At 38.0% G+C, this 18,037-nt stretch overlaps 1 protein-coding gene across 1 annotated transcript; it reads left to right on the forward strand.

The window, feature by feature from the left end:
* Nucleotides 1-1,245: 1,245 nt before the first annotated feature.
* LOC110994141 (N-acetyl-D-glucosamine kinase) lies at nucleotides 1,246-17,903 on the forward strand. Its single transcript, XM_022260652.2, has 7 exons — nucleotides 1,246-1,390; nucleotides 10,548-10,731; nucleotides 10,916-11,078; nucleotides 14,425-14,514; nucleotides 14,828-15,004; nucleotides 15,372-15,601; nucleotides 16,342-17,903. The coding sequence occupies exons 1-7, from the start codon at nucleotides 1,356-1,358 to the stop codon at nucleotides 16,534-16,536; spliced, it is 1,074 nt and encodes a 357-aa protein (XP_022116344.2). The 5' UTR covers nucleotides 1,246-1,355; the 3' UTR covers nucleotides 16,537-17,903.
* Nucleotides 17,904-18,037: the final 134 nt, after the last annotated feature.

Consider the following 18,037-nt stretch of genomic DNA (forward strand, 5'->3'; position numbering starts at 1 on the left):
TTAAACATATTCAATATAAACAGTCCCACCATTTAAAATTAAAGGTTAAAATAACTTTAAGCAACATTTTTTCTTTAAGCAGCCTCATTTAATGAGAAACTTACATATAATATGTATACCCAGAATCCTCTTTCTCTATTGTTATATTCCAAAAGTTAATGGCAGATTTGAAAACTAAATGATCAGACTAGTAATAATATTAGCTAATTTCCCAAATCTGAAATTGACTTGTTTCTCGTTGCTCTTAGGGTGGGATTAATAGACTTTAAGCACATAATGACTCATGTAAGACAAAATCCTGAATTTCAAAAGATTACTTTATTTAAATTCTGACTTATCTGCATGTACAGACAGCTATTTTACACTTTTTATAATTTTAGAAATATTAGAATCGTCTATAATATTAAACTAAAAGACTGTTGTGATGTAATCATTAACTTACTTACCTATAGTTGATAAAATAATAATTGTATATGTTAATATGAAATATAGGCAGAAAATAGTCCTACATAAATATCTGAGTTTTTTTGTGTAAAGACATAGCCATTTTATTAGGTAACTGTTAGAAATTTTATATTGCTTTTTCTAAATCAGGTTTCTTATGCATAAGCAAATTGTTTCAATGTTAAGAAAAATACTTTTTCAATTTCAATAACAGGTATTAATTGTTATGGAAGTTCTGCAAGTACAATAATATATTTAGTTCCCTACCTTTTATTGAATTATTTCAATACAAGTGTCCATAAAAAATGTAAAAAATAAATGACTATCTGGTGTTATTACTCTGCTGTTTTATTTTTCCGACTGTTTATTCCAAACACCTTGTGTATGCCTGTCAATTATAATAATGTTGTATCTTATTTTAATTACATGACGAAGTTAAAAGTAATAAACTTTATTTTATGTTTATTAAATATGCTTGAAAATATAAGCATATCATGAAGCCACATATTATTACTATTAAATTTTTCACATATTTAAATCTCTAATTCATCAAATCAACCAATTACCCGACTTTAGTGTTCACTATTTACTAATTACTATTACTAGAATAAGAAATTAGAAAATAGATATAGAAATTTAAATAAACAAGATGACTAACAGACTGTTCAGACTGTACAAATGTGTGTCTGTGAAATCGACATTAACATTCGAGTATTGAGTTATCTGTCTCTTTTAAGACAACTGTCAAATGTTTCAACGTCAGAAGGGAAAAGTTAACACACGTTAAATATTTCTATTTTTAGAATTTAGTTTATTTTGACATCGTGTTCGTGGCAAGTTGTGTGATCGCGAATAATTTATTGTTGTTTTATTTTCTAAAAGAAATAATCATATTTACTCGTTTGCAAGCCATGCACACTTTAAGGCTTTTCGGGGGTGTAGAAGGGTAAGTAAGTTACAGTATCGTAGGAATAACTTAATTTAATCTAAATGTGGAAAGGAGAAAGGCTGCCTTGAATTCATAGGAATTTCGAAATTAAATATATTTTAATTACCTAAATGATCGTGATGATACTTTACTCCCATTATTGCTACTTACTTCTTAGTAAAAATTCTTAAATATTAAATGCCCGCCACTACTAAAAGTAGTTATTAAAATAAATATTACCAGGTAAAATGTCATCAATATAACTTTAATCTTTATTTTCATGTTTTTAAATTCTAAAATAGGTAGTAAGTAGATAAGAATGCGATGAATGTGCTGCATTCAATGGCCTTCATTTTTCGCGCTTTTAGTTCTGTATTAATTAATGGTGTATATCCGTGATCTATAATAATCCGGTAACCAGATTATTAATAAGCCTACAATACTATAGTATAAATGTTTAAATAAATATTTTATAAGAAATTAGGCTTAATGTCTTTGCCAACTTTTAAGATTAAATCGATGCAACGATTAGTATGAAAATGGAATAAAATCAACTTCAACAATCTGGTCTTGTAGTTGACCATAGAACTGTATATTATATTACAATTTCAATTTATTATAACAAGAAAATTCGCCCTCGTAAATTCGCTTAAATATATATTTCGAATAACAAAACAGCATCTTCGGTCCATATAAAAAACTAGATAAATGCAATTAATAACATTGACCACACTTGTAAGGTCATTAGAACATCCTTGCCCTATGAACCAGTTCTCCTCCTTAAATTAAAAGCACCACAAAGCATGGAAAGTAACGGAAAAGATAATAATACCCCAGGAGGGTCAAATCCCTCCCATGACCAAGAGGTCATGGCATCCGGTCCGCATCGTATTCTGGGGGCGGACCACGACCATGCGACAGAACCCAAAAACTCACGACCTGGCAATAATACGGAAATACTGATCAAGCTTACGGATCGTAGCGGGCCGTTGGAGGGGTGCTCAGGCGCCTCTAAAACGCCCTCTACACAAGGAGAGATCGCAAAAAGGGAGAACAATGAGACCGTCCAGCGCACTCGATGTCAATCACCGGTGCAAAGTGCAACCTGGTCCTACGCGATGGCTGACGATATGGGCTCAGACTCAACCGGCTCCATGTTGAGCATAAGCTCGACACACACTCAACAGCGTCCTCGAGGCTTAGGTGAGGCCCCTTGCACCCCAGGGGAGAAGTCGCGCTTTTGGCGTCCCCGAAAGAGAACGAGACAGGACGACGAGGAGAGTAGCTGCAGCGACACCCCTACTCTTTCGCGTGAACGCACGAAACCGGGGTACCAAAGAGCCCGAAGAGTGGAGAGAGAAAGTGAAGCCGAGGCGGAACTCGCGGTTCTTAACGAGAAACCCACCGAGACGGGTACGGTCGGAAACGCCAGAAAACGCATCGAAGAAAACCTGGCTGCCGTAGATAAAGTGGCCAGGTGTTCTATGAACCTAAAAGGTACCTTTGTCGCCGCTCTCAAAAAGGCAGTTGCAGCAATCAGAAAGGATGCTGACAGTCTGGCGGAGAAAACGCTTTCGGATGAAACTCGAGCTTTGCAGCTAGAAAATGAACGCCTCCGTGCACAACTTAATTTACTACAAGGCGAGATGCGCGAGTTGAGGCTGATCTTGAAGGGGGCCCCGAAGGACCACCCAACTGTCAATGTAGAAGAAATGGAGGCTCGTATCCTCCGCCAGGTAGGTGAGCATATTAATGCTCAACTAAAGGATCTCGGCTCAATACCTAACCTGGAGCCGCCACTCCTTCCCTTCCAACTGTAGATAGTAAAAAAAGCAAAAAAGGGAAGCCCCCTCTCAAATCACCGAGGTCAAGGGATCCCCTCACTTCCTCAGCAGCACCGAAGACAAAGCGGAAGAAGGCAACCGTGCAGGCGCAAGCTACTAGAAAGGAAGAGCAAAACAGCTTGGCAAAAGTGCCGAGAAAGGAAATGTTTGGAGGAAATACCCCTGCCTCCTCTCCTGCAAGTGCCATTGTATTACCACCCACTCGACCCTCTTTGGCTACCAACAATGAAGAAGGTTGGACGATGGTTACCAAAAAAAGGCGAAAACCGGCAACGGTAACACAAAAAAATGTGACAGCTTCAAAGTCTGAAAAGCCCCCGGCCAGCTCGCTGCCCAAGCTTAAAGTACCTCGCACCGCTGCAATTGTGCTGACTCTGCCTAAAGACGCCGAAGCTAAGGGTGTAACCTATGCCGCTGCCCTTAAAGAAGCGCGCGCTCAAATAGATCTGAAAGAGGCTGGCATTGAGGGTGTTAAGTTTCGCCGAGCGGCAACCGGAGCCACTATAATTCAGATCCCTGGAGCTGGTAGCGGGGAAAAGGCTGACATTCTTGCCAAGCGCCTCAAAACAGTACTGAGTGACAGTGGAGTCAAGATTAGTCGGCCCATCCGATGCGCCGATGTCCGAATCTCTGGCCTGGACGACTCTATCACAGCGGACGAACTGCGCGAAGCGATTGCGGCAAAAGGAGAGTGCCTGGCTGATCAAATTAGGATCAGCAACATACGGCAGGACAGATCGGGTCTTGGTGCAGCCTGGGTTAACTGCCCCATAACGGCCACTAAGAAACTCTTAGCGGGGAGATTCCTCGTCGGCTGGGTAGCGGCAAATATTAGTGTTGCAAAGCCAAGAGAGCTACGGTGCTTTCGATGCCTACAAGTCGGGCACGTAGCTAGCCGCTGCATGTCCGACACTGATCGTAGCCAACTATGTTTTCGCTGCGGTCAAGCAGACCATAGAGCAGCCTCCTGCAGTGCAAAACCCAAGTGCCTACTCTGCGACGAGGCCGGTAGGAAAGCGGATCACAGGCTAGGGGGAAATAGTTGCACGGCTCCCAGTGTGAAATTTTCCAGACGCCACCCTTCACTTAAAAAGAAGTCGCCCGCAAAGTCTCCGCGTAACAATGCGCGCATGGAGATTATTTAAACCGCAGTAAATTATCATGGCCTTACGGATTCTCCAGAGCAACTTAAACCATTGCGCTGCTGCGCAAGACCTACTGTACCAGAGTCTGGCGCAGTGGAATATCAACATTGGCATTTAAAGAAAAACACTTTTTTAACGGATTATAGATATGTATTATTATATTTTTTAAAATTATGTAAAAATAATTATAAGTTTAAATATAATAATACATATCTATAATCCGTTAAAAAAGTGTTTTTCTTTAAATGTGTAAAAGTTATGTAAATAAAAGACAATACTATGAACATTGGCATTATTTCCGAGCCTTACTCAATACCCGAAAAAACGAACTGCATTGGCGACCTCGACGGTCTGGCCGCAATTATCGTTACTCCGGCAGACAGCTCGCCCTGCATTGGCCCAGTCCGAAAAGGCCACGGCTATGTGGCAGCAAAGTTGGGTAGCGACATGTGTATCGTGAGCACTTACTTCTCCCCCAATCGCTCCCTAGCTGAATTTGAGGCCTTCCTAAACGAACTGGAAACCCTGGTGCAATGGAGTCACCCGAGACATTTAGTCATCGCTGGGGATCTGAACGCGAAGTCCGCGGCCTGGGGTTCGCCGGTGACCAGGCCACGGGGAAATGCGTTGATGGATTGGGCAGCAGCGCACTGTATGGTAGTGGCTAACAAAGGCTCTGATGCTACGTGTGTTCGAGCAAATGGTGAGTCGATTGTGGATGTCACGTTCACGAGCACCCAACTCTCATGCTGTATCCAGGACTGGGAGGTCCTGACGGAGGTTGAGACGCTTTCGGACCACCGGTATATCCGTTTCTGCATCCTCCCTCCGTCGGCAAATCCTGTTCCGGTTTCGACAGAACTGGGCCCAAAATGGGCACTTAAGAGTCTGAACAAGGAGCAGGCGGAGTTGGCAACGATTGTGCAGGCCTGGTGCCCCAGCCCAGCCTCCGTAGAGCCTGAAAAAGAAGCAGAGTGGTTTCGTGGCGCACTGACGAACATCGCGGATGCTGCGATGCGAAGAAGCCGCCCTGGACCTCACCGGACCAGTGTATTCTGGTGGTCGGCAGAACTCGCCCAGTTGCGGTTTGCTTGTGTTGCAGCTCGTCGAGGCTACACGAGGACTCGCAGAAGGCGACCCATTCGCGCAGTAGAGGAACGGCAAGCATATAGCGCATACCGAACTGCAAAACTGGCGCTGCGAACAGGTATCGCCGAAGCAAAAAAGAAAGCATGGCAAGAACTGCTGGACACTCTCGAGCGGGATCCATGGGGGCGCCCGTACCAAATAGTTACAAACAAGCTACGCTCGCGAGCCCCACCCCTCACGACACACATGGAGCCGGAACTGCTCAGTACAGTGGTGACAGAACTCTTTCCTAAACGTGACGCCTCGAGCACCCCACATGATACGACTTTGGACCACGGAGAAATAGTGTCTGAAGTGTCTCCTTCGGAGCTTAAGACGGCAATAGCACGCATGTCCTCTAAGAAGACCGCACCCGGCCCCGATGGCATGCACGGACGAGTGTTGGCTCTGGCACTCGACGCTGGTCTTGACATGCGCTTTCGAAACCTCCTCACGGAATGTCTTAAAAGGGGCCTTTTTCCGTCGACATGGAAGACAGGTCTGTTAGTTCTTCTAAAAAAGGGTGGAAAACCTCCGGAGTCACCATCAGCGTATCGTCCTATAGTTCTTCTAGATGAAGCCGGTAAGCTTTTCGAGCGTATCATTGCCGGCCGAATTTATAACCATTTGGAAACTATAGGACCGAACATACATGAGGCTCAATTCGGTTTCCGAAAAAACAGGTCAACGATCGATGCAATTGCGCAACTGCGAGGAGTGTGCGAGGAGCAGGTGTCACGGGGCAGAGTAGTTCTAGCGGTGTCGTTAGACATTGCGAACGCCTTCAATTCCTTGCCCTGGGACTGTATCCTGGATGGCCTGCGCCACCACGGCTTACCGGCCCATATAAGAAGATGTGTAGCATCGTACCTTAACGGCCGTCGTGTCATCTTCACGAAACAAAATAGCATAGGGAGCCACCTCATCAAGTGCGGCGTTCCACAAGGTTCGGTTCTTGGCCCACTCCTTTGGAACATAGGTTACGATAGAGTGCTGCGAGGGGAACTAGTTCCGGGAGTGTCAACGATATGCTATGCAGACGACACCCTCGTGGTCGCTATTGGACAAGATTTTAAGGAGGCGCGCCTTCGAGCGACAGCTGGAGTAGCTCGGGTGGTTTCTGAAATCAAAAAGATCGGCCTCGAGGTCGCCCTTCAGAAATCAGAAGCTATATGCTTCTACGGACACAGAAAAGCTCCACCCCAAGGCGCAGACATAATTGTCAGTGGAGTAGTCATCCGGGTTGGTACCACGCTTAAATACCTAGGGCTGATTCTCGACCCACGGTGGACTTTCAGACCACATTTCGCAGCACTTGCCCCTAAGCTCACCGCCACCGCAAACATGCTCTCGCGCATAATGCCGAACCTCGGCGGGCCGAATGGGGGGTGTCGCCACCTTTACGCAAATGCGATCCGGGCGAAAGCACTCTACGGGTGCCCAATATGGGCCGACAAACTTACCAGGCACAATCGCACGATTCTCAGGCAGTCGCAGCGAGTGATCGCAGCCAGGGTTGCGAGGGCGTACCGCACTGTGTCCTATGACGCAGTGTGTGTCATAGCCGGTACCGCACCCTGGCATCTCGACGCGGTTGCTTTTAGCGAAGTATATTGGCGGAGAGCCGAAACCAGGGAAAGAGGAAGCAACCCCACACTGGAAGAAATAAACGCTTGGCGAGCCCTGGAAGCCCAAGAAATGCTAGCAGAGTGGGAAAAGGAGCTGGCGGGAGCGACTGCCGGTAAATATACTATAGAAGCCCTCAGACCCCTGCTCCAACACTGGGTAAGGAGGCGCTGGGGCCAGCTCAGCTATCGTCTTGTGCAGATCCTGTCCGGACACGGATGTTTCGGTAGTTATCTGCACAGAGTAGTAGGGTGTGAAGAGGCACCAACCTGCCACCACTGTGCCGGAGACAGCCCGGATGACGCCCAGCATACGCTGAGAGACTGCCCAGCATGGGACGTGGAAAGGGGACCGTTGCTGGATGCACTCCAGGGCGAGGACGCAACACTTCCAAATGTATTGAAGGTTTTAGTGAGCGCGAGAAATGACGGCCCGTGGAAAATATTTTATAATTTCTGCGAGGCGGTCATGAAAATAAAAGAAGAGGCGGAAAGGACCAGGGAGCTTTGTCCCGATGCCCATCCGCGACGGCGAAGAAAACCGCAGGCCCGTCGCATAAACGCGCGACGCGCTCACCAAATTCTCGCCGCCTAAAAAGTGCCTAAGCGGGGAGCAGGGGTCCATGCGTCTAAAAGAAGGGATGATGACCCATCCCTGCAAGTACTGGACCCGATCTCCCCTAGCTATTTGTAAATGCGTATGGCCCGGTCTGTGAAAGATGCTTGCTGTGTCAAGCATCCTCACAAATCAACAATGGGCGGGAAGAGGCGGACGCAACCGCCGCATCGCGTGTTGGGAAGCGGATAAGGCTCTGCTGTTACCGCATCCCGCATAAGGCGATTGTTGGTGGCACCTTGGGGTTTTAGTGGGTATGCACAATGGCGAGTCCCACATAATCCTTCTGCACCAAGCAGTCGCGCCGCGGAAGGGTATGCGCAAAGCATTTCCCCAAGAAAAAAAAAAAAAAAAAAAAAAAAAAATGAACCAGTTTTGACCTAAACTGGAAATACCTAGTGTGAAAATACTAGTTACTGGAGATATTCCACAGTCTTGTTGACCCATTTAAATGTTGAAAATTCACTATAATTTTGCAAATCCTAACTATTTGAAGGAAATTATAAATACTACATATTTATTTGCACACGAAACGTATATTAGTATTTCACTCTACTCTATCTATTTAGCCATTATTAAATACCAAAGAATCAGCGTCATTCAGTTGGTTCCATAATTAGAAGCATAGACTATAGACCAAACTATATAAGGGTGATATTTTGAACAATACAGCACGAATTATGACTTCTGAATGTCAGAAGTCACTTACGTTTAGTAAAGTATGCTAATCGGATAGACTACCTATAAGGTGCCATAAAGTGCACATATTTCGCAGTATAACATTATCTTTATAATACTCTTGCGATAAACAAAAATCCCCTTATGTATGTCACGAACTTATCTACTAATTCCTGAACAGTCCATAAAATGCATATGCGCACATTGTGATGGTAGAGGTCATATGAACTTTTGCACATCTACTATATAAACAAACAACTCAATCTAAACAAAACATTAATGTAAATTTTCCATCATGATATACTCGAAACCTCGAGTTCAAATGTCTCTAATAAACATGTAAGTATTGAGTATCGAATTTAAGAAAAAAAATTGAAATCTCAGGTATAAAGCGAATAATATATCGTCAAGATGTCTTCCATCACGGTGAATGCACTCTTCTAAGCGGACCAGTTAATTTGCAGGACACGCCTTAGGGACGTCAACTAATATAGCTCCCACTTCTGTGGTTATTTTAGTATTCAACTGCTCAAACTTCGCAAGAGGGTATCATAATTTAATTATTTATCACCACTGATCACCGTTTCTGCTCTAAATTTTAACATTCTTGCAAGCTTTCGATTCCCGAATATAGTTAATAATTCCACCATATCAGATGAAGGCCTTAATCTATGCTTATCGTTTCTTATAGTTTTTCGTATAAAATTATGAAATACGGTGAATAATCTAAGCAATTTGTCACGCTTTCACTACTTCAATACGTTTAAAGTCAAAATAATTAGTATATATAATATGCAACATTTAGAATAATTTCTTAAATAATTTTAATTAGATTATGGCTACTATCTTCTATCTATATAAAAATGACTAAATCATTATGATTTTTGAAATCAAATTCAAAATTCTTCTATATAAGTTTCACAAGTTATTCTACGAAAAGCTAATTATTGATTTAATTTTAAATTTAATTCAATAATAAATAAAGAACTTTCTTTATTGTTTATGTAAAAATAAAAATAAACATATCAAAACATTATTATGGGTAGGTACATAATTAAGAATACTGGCTAAATAGAATTTAATTACAAAATCTTCTAGCAAGTGCAAAAGTATAAAATCGAAAGCATGTGTTCAATTTTAATGCATTACAATGCATGCCTCTGCGCACTTGTTTATGGATAGAATACGAATTGTAATTCAACTCGTCGTTATCATGGAGTGGAATGCTCGCCTGCGCGACCTTTATCGTGACACACCCACACGTCAATGAAAGGGAGTTTTTATTTACAAACAACTTTTCGCTTGCATTGTCTATGTAAAACTTAAGTAGATCAACAGGTATATTGCAAAACTAAATACCACTACACTACACCACTTATGCTTCCTGTCCCTCTTTTCTATAAAAATGAAATGATATGAAATTTAATATGTACTTTACATACAATATTTTACACAAAAATACTATGAATATTACTTGTTCATCAATATTATAAAGATAAAATTCAATCAACAACTCTTTATCTTCCGCACTCGATGGATCGCCTAAAAATATTGACTGCAGGTATTAGTAACTTTTCAATGTTAAATTTTAGGTCATATTTTATCTAAATCTCATCAAAAATAATCCGTATTTTTTATATAATACATAGTTGATATGAAAATGTTTGAATGGATGAAAATTTATCTGGGGGTTTTAAGTATTATATTCTATGTATAATCGCGATAGTTATAAAATAAATAATGTTCTCTGATCATTATTTTCTTATATAATTGATAATAGCACAAGACACTCATCATTTGGTTATCGGTCCTCATTGACTGACTATTTGCGTCGCCGTTACCACAGACACAGACAGGCCGAAATAAACATGTATTCTTTTTAACATCAAAATAAGTTCTCAATTATGATCGTATGAGGTGAAGGTATAAAAAAATCTTATTAATGCGTGTCTGATTTATAGACTTGTTTGTTATGTAGGAGCTGAGAACTCTTACACATCTTTTGCTTAAAAGGGTCGCCGAGTCTGAAAATTGTAATGCCTATAACGCACAAAACAATGTATTTTTTGAAAATTGGGTAAAATAAATAGGCATACAAACACAAACAATATGTTAGCTTTACCTTCTTTTTGTTTTCAGTGGCGCAACACACTCAAACCTGGTGATTTGCGATGAAAAAGGCAAAGTTATTAGTAAATCTAAAGGCCCCGGAACAAATCACTGGAATCTAGGTATAGACGAATGTGCAAAACGAATTATTCAAATGGTCCACACTGCGAAGGATGAAGCTGGTATACCAAGAGACAAACCTCTTGATTCATTGGTAAGATCTAGTTTGAAGGAATACAAATGTCTTGCAAGTTTTTTGTTGATGTATTTTATGAAACAGCATCTTTACAAGTATTAAAAATTTCACCACAGTAATAGTAAAATCTGTAAGGAAAGCATAGTTTTTTTTTTTTTTGAAATTAGCGATTTAACTTAACATGAAAATGTATTTGCTTAAGGGTTTGACGCTGTCCGGTTGTGAGCAAGAGAGCAGTAATGCTGATTTAGCAAGACGGGTCAAAGAGTTGGATGGATACAGCGCAGATGCCGTCTATGTAGCTTCAGACACAGCCGGATCTCTCTTCACCGGCGCTCCAAATGGTGGAATGGTTCTTATTGCTGGTAAGTCAATATTCTCATGCGAGTATGACATAAGAAAAGGTATTATCATACGATTATTGCGGTAGAGTATTTCACAGCATGAATCCATATCCATATTATTTCTACGCGTATCTTTGAAATTAAAAAAAATGGAAGTAAGTCTAATCTAACGATCTTAAAAGGCCGGCAACACTCGCGAGCCCTCTAGCATCGAGAGTGTCTATGTATTAAGGAGAATTAAAATTAAATCATATAAGTCATATTTTGCTTCCTAAAACTTCCGCTGCACATGTACGGTACATGTGCAGCAGAAGTTTTAGGCTACTCCAATTTAAGTACAATCCAATTCTGGTTGCTATCCTGCACGCTCATAACTCCAAATATCTCTCGGGGCCACATTTGATAAGATATTGAGTTATACTTCCATTATAAGGCATCACGTCCTGTCCAAACTCAATTGAATTGATTGCTTCTAAAGTTTATAAATTGACCAATTTTATGATTGACGAATTAGTTTGGCTTCCATTTGACCTTGAGAGTTAAGTTTTGGCTATTTCGTGGTAAACGCTGACGAACTTCAGTTCTCAAAATGAGTTATAATTTTCTATGTTTTCTGAATAAAAACTTTCTAAATCCTTGTAATACATATATGAGTAAACATTGTGTACCAAAGTTACGACAGCTATAGCCAACGTATATATAGTTATGTGGTCCCCACTGTATTATTAATATTTCTATTTACCTAATTACTATTTCTTTACCTTGTATAAGTTAAACATCTGTTTACGTAGTTATAAGTTAAGATTAATTAGTTTATTCCACTTAATGTATCCCTACTCTTAAATCACAAAACCCAAACCTTTAAGTATCAAGTCCCGATCCTTTGAAACTCACTGCAACTGTTTAATTCCCTAATTGTGACTTTATGCTTGACAAACGCCGTCGATATTTTGGCCCAAAAGGTATCCTCGCAATATTTTTCTTCACCTTACGAGCGGCAGTTACGCGCACATAGACTGTTAGTCCGTTGGTGCCGGGGTTCGGACGTACGTCCTCATGGACGATAGTCGCACGCTGAAGCCATTTGTGACTAGGCCAACACGGCTCGTTAATTATTTAAAATTGTTAAAAATAATACTGGGCTATAAAAACGATCTGTTGTTTTTATAGGAAGGGCAAAGAGTAAGCCTTGATAGGATGTGACATGATCTCATTTAAATGTAGGACATCTGATAACCTTTTGCGCTTTGAATTTGTAATATGAGGGCTAGAGGTTACTTGCAAAAAAATCTAGAATTAAACCTAAGCTTAATTAACTCGGTGATTCTATGTTTAGTCCTACGGGATAATTAAACAATTTGTGTGGGGTAAAAATTTTAGAAAAAACGCTTCTAATTTTTTTTTGACCACATGTTTTTTGTAAAATCCTTTTATAAAACTTAGTAATATAGGTGTAAAGGTTTACATATTGTTCGTTAGGTATGCAAGTACTATTAAGTACTAAAAGCAATCTTATGGAATAACTTTCTAATCTAATATTGTTATAGTAATCTTATTATGTTACATGGGTACGTGTCAATCACAATCACATGAAGACTAATTATTTATATGAAATAAAAGAGAGTAGAAATACGATAATCGATGAAACGACAGTAGTACATTAGGACCGTAGCAATTAGCCCCTATAAAATGTATTGTAAAATGGAATATTAGTATTTTTAAATAATTCTTTCTTATAGTAAGACACTGAAATTATTGATCTAAAAATTTTATTGTGTTTTTTTTCGACACTTATTCCGCGGTAGGTACTAGGGACCTTACCATGAAATTATTAGTCTATTTTAATAGAAAATAGGTTCCGTTACACTGTCACATTGTCATATGTAAAAACGTAGGGTAGATTACCATAGTGCAGTAAATTTGGGACTTCCTCAAGACTGTTTTGACCTTAGCTTTCGACATTTTGTCTATGAATATTAATAAAACGCGGCCTTATCAAACGAGTTTGTTATCTGTTACATATTTGTATAAACATTAGTTTGTTTTTGTTCAAGAGTTTAAAACGAAATGTATAGGTTTAAATGTATAGAAATAGATAGCATTTCACATATTATAAATATGTTTGTAATATGGATGTTTAATAATCAATTAACGGATAACAGAACTCTAAATTAATTTGATTTGACCAGTTCCGGCATATTTGTAAGTATGTGTATTTACTTCATAATACTGTGAAAGAAAGCATATTCCTTAGAGTTTAAACTACAATGACTATGGCATATGAATATTGAAATTATCTCTATTTATTTATGTATCCAATTATATAATACACATATATTACGTATAAAGCGCATTTGATTAAAACTCCTAGTATTATCACTTCACATATAGATATGACATGATAAAATGTTTTTATAAAATATTAAATGAAAGACAAGAATAAAGGTTTATGTACATAAACATATAGAATATTTATTTATGTTTTGATTTGCCGGTTTCGTTGGAGAGATGCGTGCTTACCCAAGCACGGGCTGTGTTTGTATTAGACGATTTAGGTGACATTTCATTCTCTTTTACTCACTCATTAACGGCGTCGGCTATCTATAAGGAAGATTTCTTATCAGTTATAATTAAACAATTGAACCTAGAACAACCTGTCAAACTCACAGAAAATATCAAAAAATCGTTCGTAAATTCCATGGGAGTTTACTTTTAAATGTGAACCGAAATCGTTAGTTCCAACTAATTGTTATTTAATCTCGAGTGGTTATTGTACCTACAACATTGGAGAGATAGAATGTGCGCTATACCTGTATGACGCAGTTTGCCATGATTTAATAGTTGTTTATCGCATAATAACAGATGTTCGAGATTAATATATGGATGGTAACATTTGCTTTGTAATACATTTTTTGTCGGTTCAGAATGTTTACGAATACTTAAAATTTTTATTATTTTTTGGGTACAAAATATTGTATTTAAACGAATTTTTAATATAAACGTACGCCCGCGCCGGTACTCTGTAACTTTCAATACCTATCCCGATGCAACGTAGTTCTCGGAGTGCACGAATGTGCGATTGCTTGGTACAAACCTCGGGACCATAAGACATACATACATACATTACATCCTCTGTCTTCTTTGCCGATGAGTAGGGATGCCTACAGGTTCGAAATTAATGACGTGGAATAAGTGATACTTTGATGATCTTATGTTCTAAAATAAAGGTATTTTTATTTTCATTCCGTTTTTAAATAGGAAAACATAATTACTAATAAATCTCAAGACAGTTCTTGAGAATTAAATTAAAGGTAATCATTATTGTGTTGTTTTTATGGTCTTAAACACAGGAATAATGCTATTTCAGGCACGGGATCAAACGCGTTGTTAAGAACACCAGATGGTCAACAATTTGGTTGCGGTGGCTGGGGTTACCTTCTCGGTGACGAAGGCGGTGGTAATATATATTACTATAATTTATTTAAAAGTACTTAAAGAAATAAAAACAATAAAGCGTAATATTAGTGTAACTTCTAGAAACAATGGCAAAAAACACCCATGTCGTAATGGATACAGTTCCTAGTAAACCAAAAACTAGGCGATTAATTACTTCGATGGGAAGTTTCTTACCAGTTCTTGATTTGGGAAATGATATTAAATGTAAATTTAGGTCCTGCTTTTTCTGAAATAGTGATTTTCATTATAACCAATATAAATAAATTTCGATGTATATTATAAGAAATATATAAATAATATATATAATTTTGCAGCGTATTGGATTGCCCACCGCGCTATTAAAATAATATTCGACGATTGTGATGGTTTTCGACCAGCTCCTCACTCGACAACAAGGCTTTGGGAGGCAATAAAAAATTACTTCAAGGCAGATTCGCGAGCAGATATATTGCCTCATGCGTACAAACATTTCGAGAAGTCATTTTTTGCTGGTAAGTTTCAATGAACTAGGTATATAGGTATTCATTCTTTAACAGATTTATTGTATTTTATCCTCCTCTTGTTAGCAAAAGTAAGCAAAGGTCTCAAAAATATTAGTACATAAACGTATTAATTTTTTGTAGGAATCCTCGAAAATGCATTTCGTTTTGAAACATAGACAATGTGTGGGTTAAAGTGTACAAAGAATAAAGATAATTAAAGACCCCTTCCTCTCTCCTATAGTGCTTACATAATACTCGAACGGCCCCTTATCTTATCTGTATATTACAACATTCAAAATATATCATTTTACATAGTGTTAACAGTAAAATGTATGCCAATTTAAATCGTAGTAATTATCTTGACGTTTCATTCCAGGTCTAACAGCAGAACTGTCAACTCTCGCAGATGACGGCGACGCTCTATCCCAGCATATATTTGCTGATGCGGGCGCAGCACTAGCATCGCACGTGGCTGCGCTCGCTTCTCGTAGCCAGAATGGAACGAGGCCCTTCGAAAATGGCTTGAGGATTGTCTGCGTGGGTTCCGTATGGAAAAGCTGGCATGCGCTTGCGCCGGGCGCGTTAACTGCGCTTGCTGCGAGACGGGTGAGTTTAGTAATTTTGAACTATAGGATACATGTTATCTATTTAAATATTGAATATTAAAACAACAAATATGTGAGAAAGGAATGTTATATATTTTTCTTTAAATTGGAGTTGCAAATACAACTAATATAAACAAGAACTAAATGAATAGTTCCTACCAAATCATGATAATACAAACTTAATTTCGACTTGTATGTAAGACAGACATTAAAAAAAGAAATATTGCCATTATGTAATTTGTTTTACATTTATTATTTTGAAGTGTTACCTAATGCTTGATTCCAAATACTAAGACCATTTCTAATAATCTTTCACAATAGGCATAAGTGTGCTCCAGTTCATTCAGAATGAGAGTACTTTTTAGGATTATCGTAATTGGGGAAAATAAATATCGTATACTGCATATATTCAGAAATAAATTTACTTGTGGAAATTAGTTTTAAAATTTATTTGTAGTCTTTTGACGTAATCTCTGACTGACGTAATGTGTATAATCTTTATCGTATCGTTGTGAATTATGGCTAATTCTTGATGTATTCTTTAAAACCGATGTACACGGTCAAACAATAAGTGATCGGCAATAATTCCCTCCCCCCCCCCCCCCCCCAATCTTACGTAATAACGTGAACTGCCCCTTAGACAAATCTTATGTACGATACGTCCGCACAAGTCGATTTATATATATAGATTTCGATAAAATTACGATTGTATTATTATTATTAAATTCATTTGTTTTCCAGCTAAGAATAGACTTGGAGCTAGTTCGCCTACGCGTCTCAAGTGCGATGGGTGCAGCCTGGTTGGCCGCTAAACACGTGAACTACAATTTACCGCGAGATGACTCTGCTTTCTGCGAAGTTTTCTACACACACCGGCAGAACGGCCAAACAAATATTGATGGTTATGGATGCGGTTGTAGCGAATTTTGGAGCTAAAACACTTATTTTAAAAAAATACCATATGTGACTAATGGAACAAATAAATAAGGGTATAACTATATTCTTAATAGATTTCAGATATGAAAGTGGGTACCAACGTGTCAAAACTGGTTCTAATGCAAAATTTAACCGACCTTGTTTATCTATTCCGTGGGACGTTGTTAACCGACTTTAAAAGAAGTTTATCTATATTTAAAAAAATCATATTTTAATATATATTCAGGCTTCCAATAATATGTTTAATAACGTATGAAGATCCACAAATTTGTAGGAAATGAATTATGAATATACCTATTCCAACTCAGATAAAAGTGTAAGTTCTAACAAAATCGGTTCAGTAGTTTTTGAGGTACCCGCGTATTTCTGGATTTATAAAATGAAAAGTCGGTTTCATATTTCAAAGTTATTTGACACCGATACTGCATTGATCTTGTGATATTTAAACATGATACTAAAAACGTATATTATTTAGCATGTGTAAGACCTATATGCTCTCGTTATTTCGTTAACAGAGTACTTAGTCAGGCTATCTAATGTATTATATACTTTTATGTATTATAATTCAAAACACATAGGAGCTGGCCTCCACAAATTTATTTCGAAAATCTATTAATCTTTTTTTAAATACTATTTTACATATTAAATGAAATTTATAATAAGAATCAAATTTAATTTTTGCGGACATAATTATTATTGTTATTACATTTTTTTAGATTTAAATACTTTGTGCGCCAAAACGACGAAGTATCAGGCTATATTAAATAAGGTTTAGTGAATAATCAATTGAAAAGTGTATAAAATTTCATTTATAAGATTCAAAATTATAATCTATATTTTTATTATTATAAGATACATTCGTTAGATTTAAATATTGCATATTTGGACATGTTTTGCCAAATAAGGTCTGAATTAAGGATCTGATATCGAATTATTGTAAAATATATTAGAATATTGTATAGAAATATAGTTCCTATTTCTAATAGTATTGGAATAAGAATTATCATTTGAAATTGTTATATTGTCAATTTATAGGGACCAATATTTTTTTACATATCATATTTTATTTTGGACCTCACTTAGCGTTAGATATATAAGTATTCCTTTTATAGATTTATAAGTAGTGTGTTGTATAAGTATCATCGAAATAAATATATTTAAACAATGGCATTAATTATTTATCACATAATAATAATTACATAAAATAATTTTAGAACGTAAATATCTGAGACACTACGTTTTGTTCTCTATCCTTTATTTTTTTTAATTTTCAAAGTTTTAATATAGCAAGTGAAGCGAGGGTAACCATATCCTTGCCAACCAATCACTTGGCTTCTAAAGGTCGGCTTAACCTGTCATTAAAAATGGACACAGAGACTATACAAAATAAAATACAATGTTACAATAACACTTTACTGTAAAAATAGTTTTTTTTTTAATTATAATTCTGCAACATCCATGACAAATATAATTGCATTATAATAAATACCAATAATTAAAT

Source organism: Pieris rapae, chromosome 11, assembly GCF_905147795.1.
Source record: "Pieris rapae chromosome 11, ilPieRapa1.1, whole genome shotgun sequence".
In the NCBI taxonomy this organism is placed as follows: Eukaryota; Metazoa; Arthropoda; class Insecta; order Lepidoptera; family Pieridae; genus Pieris; species Pieris rapae.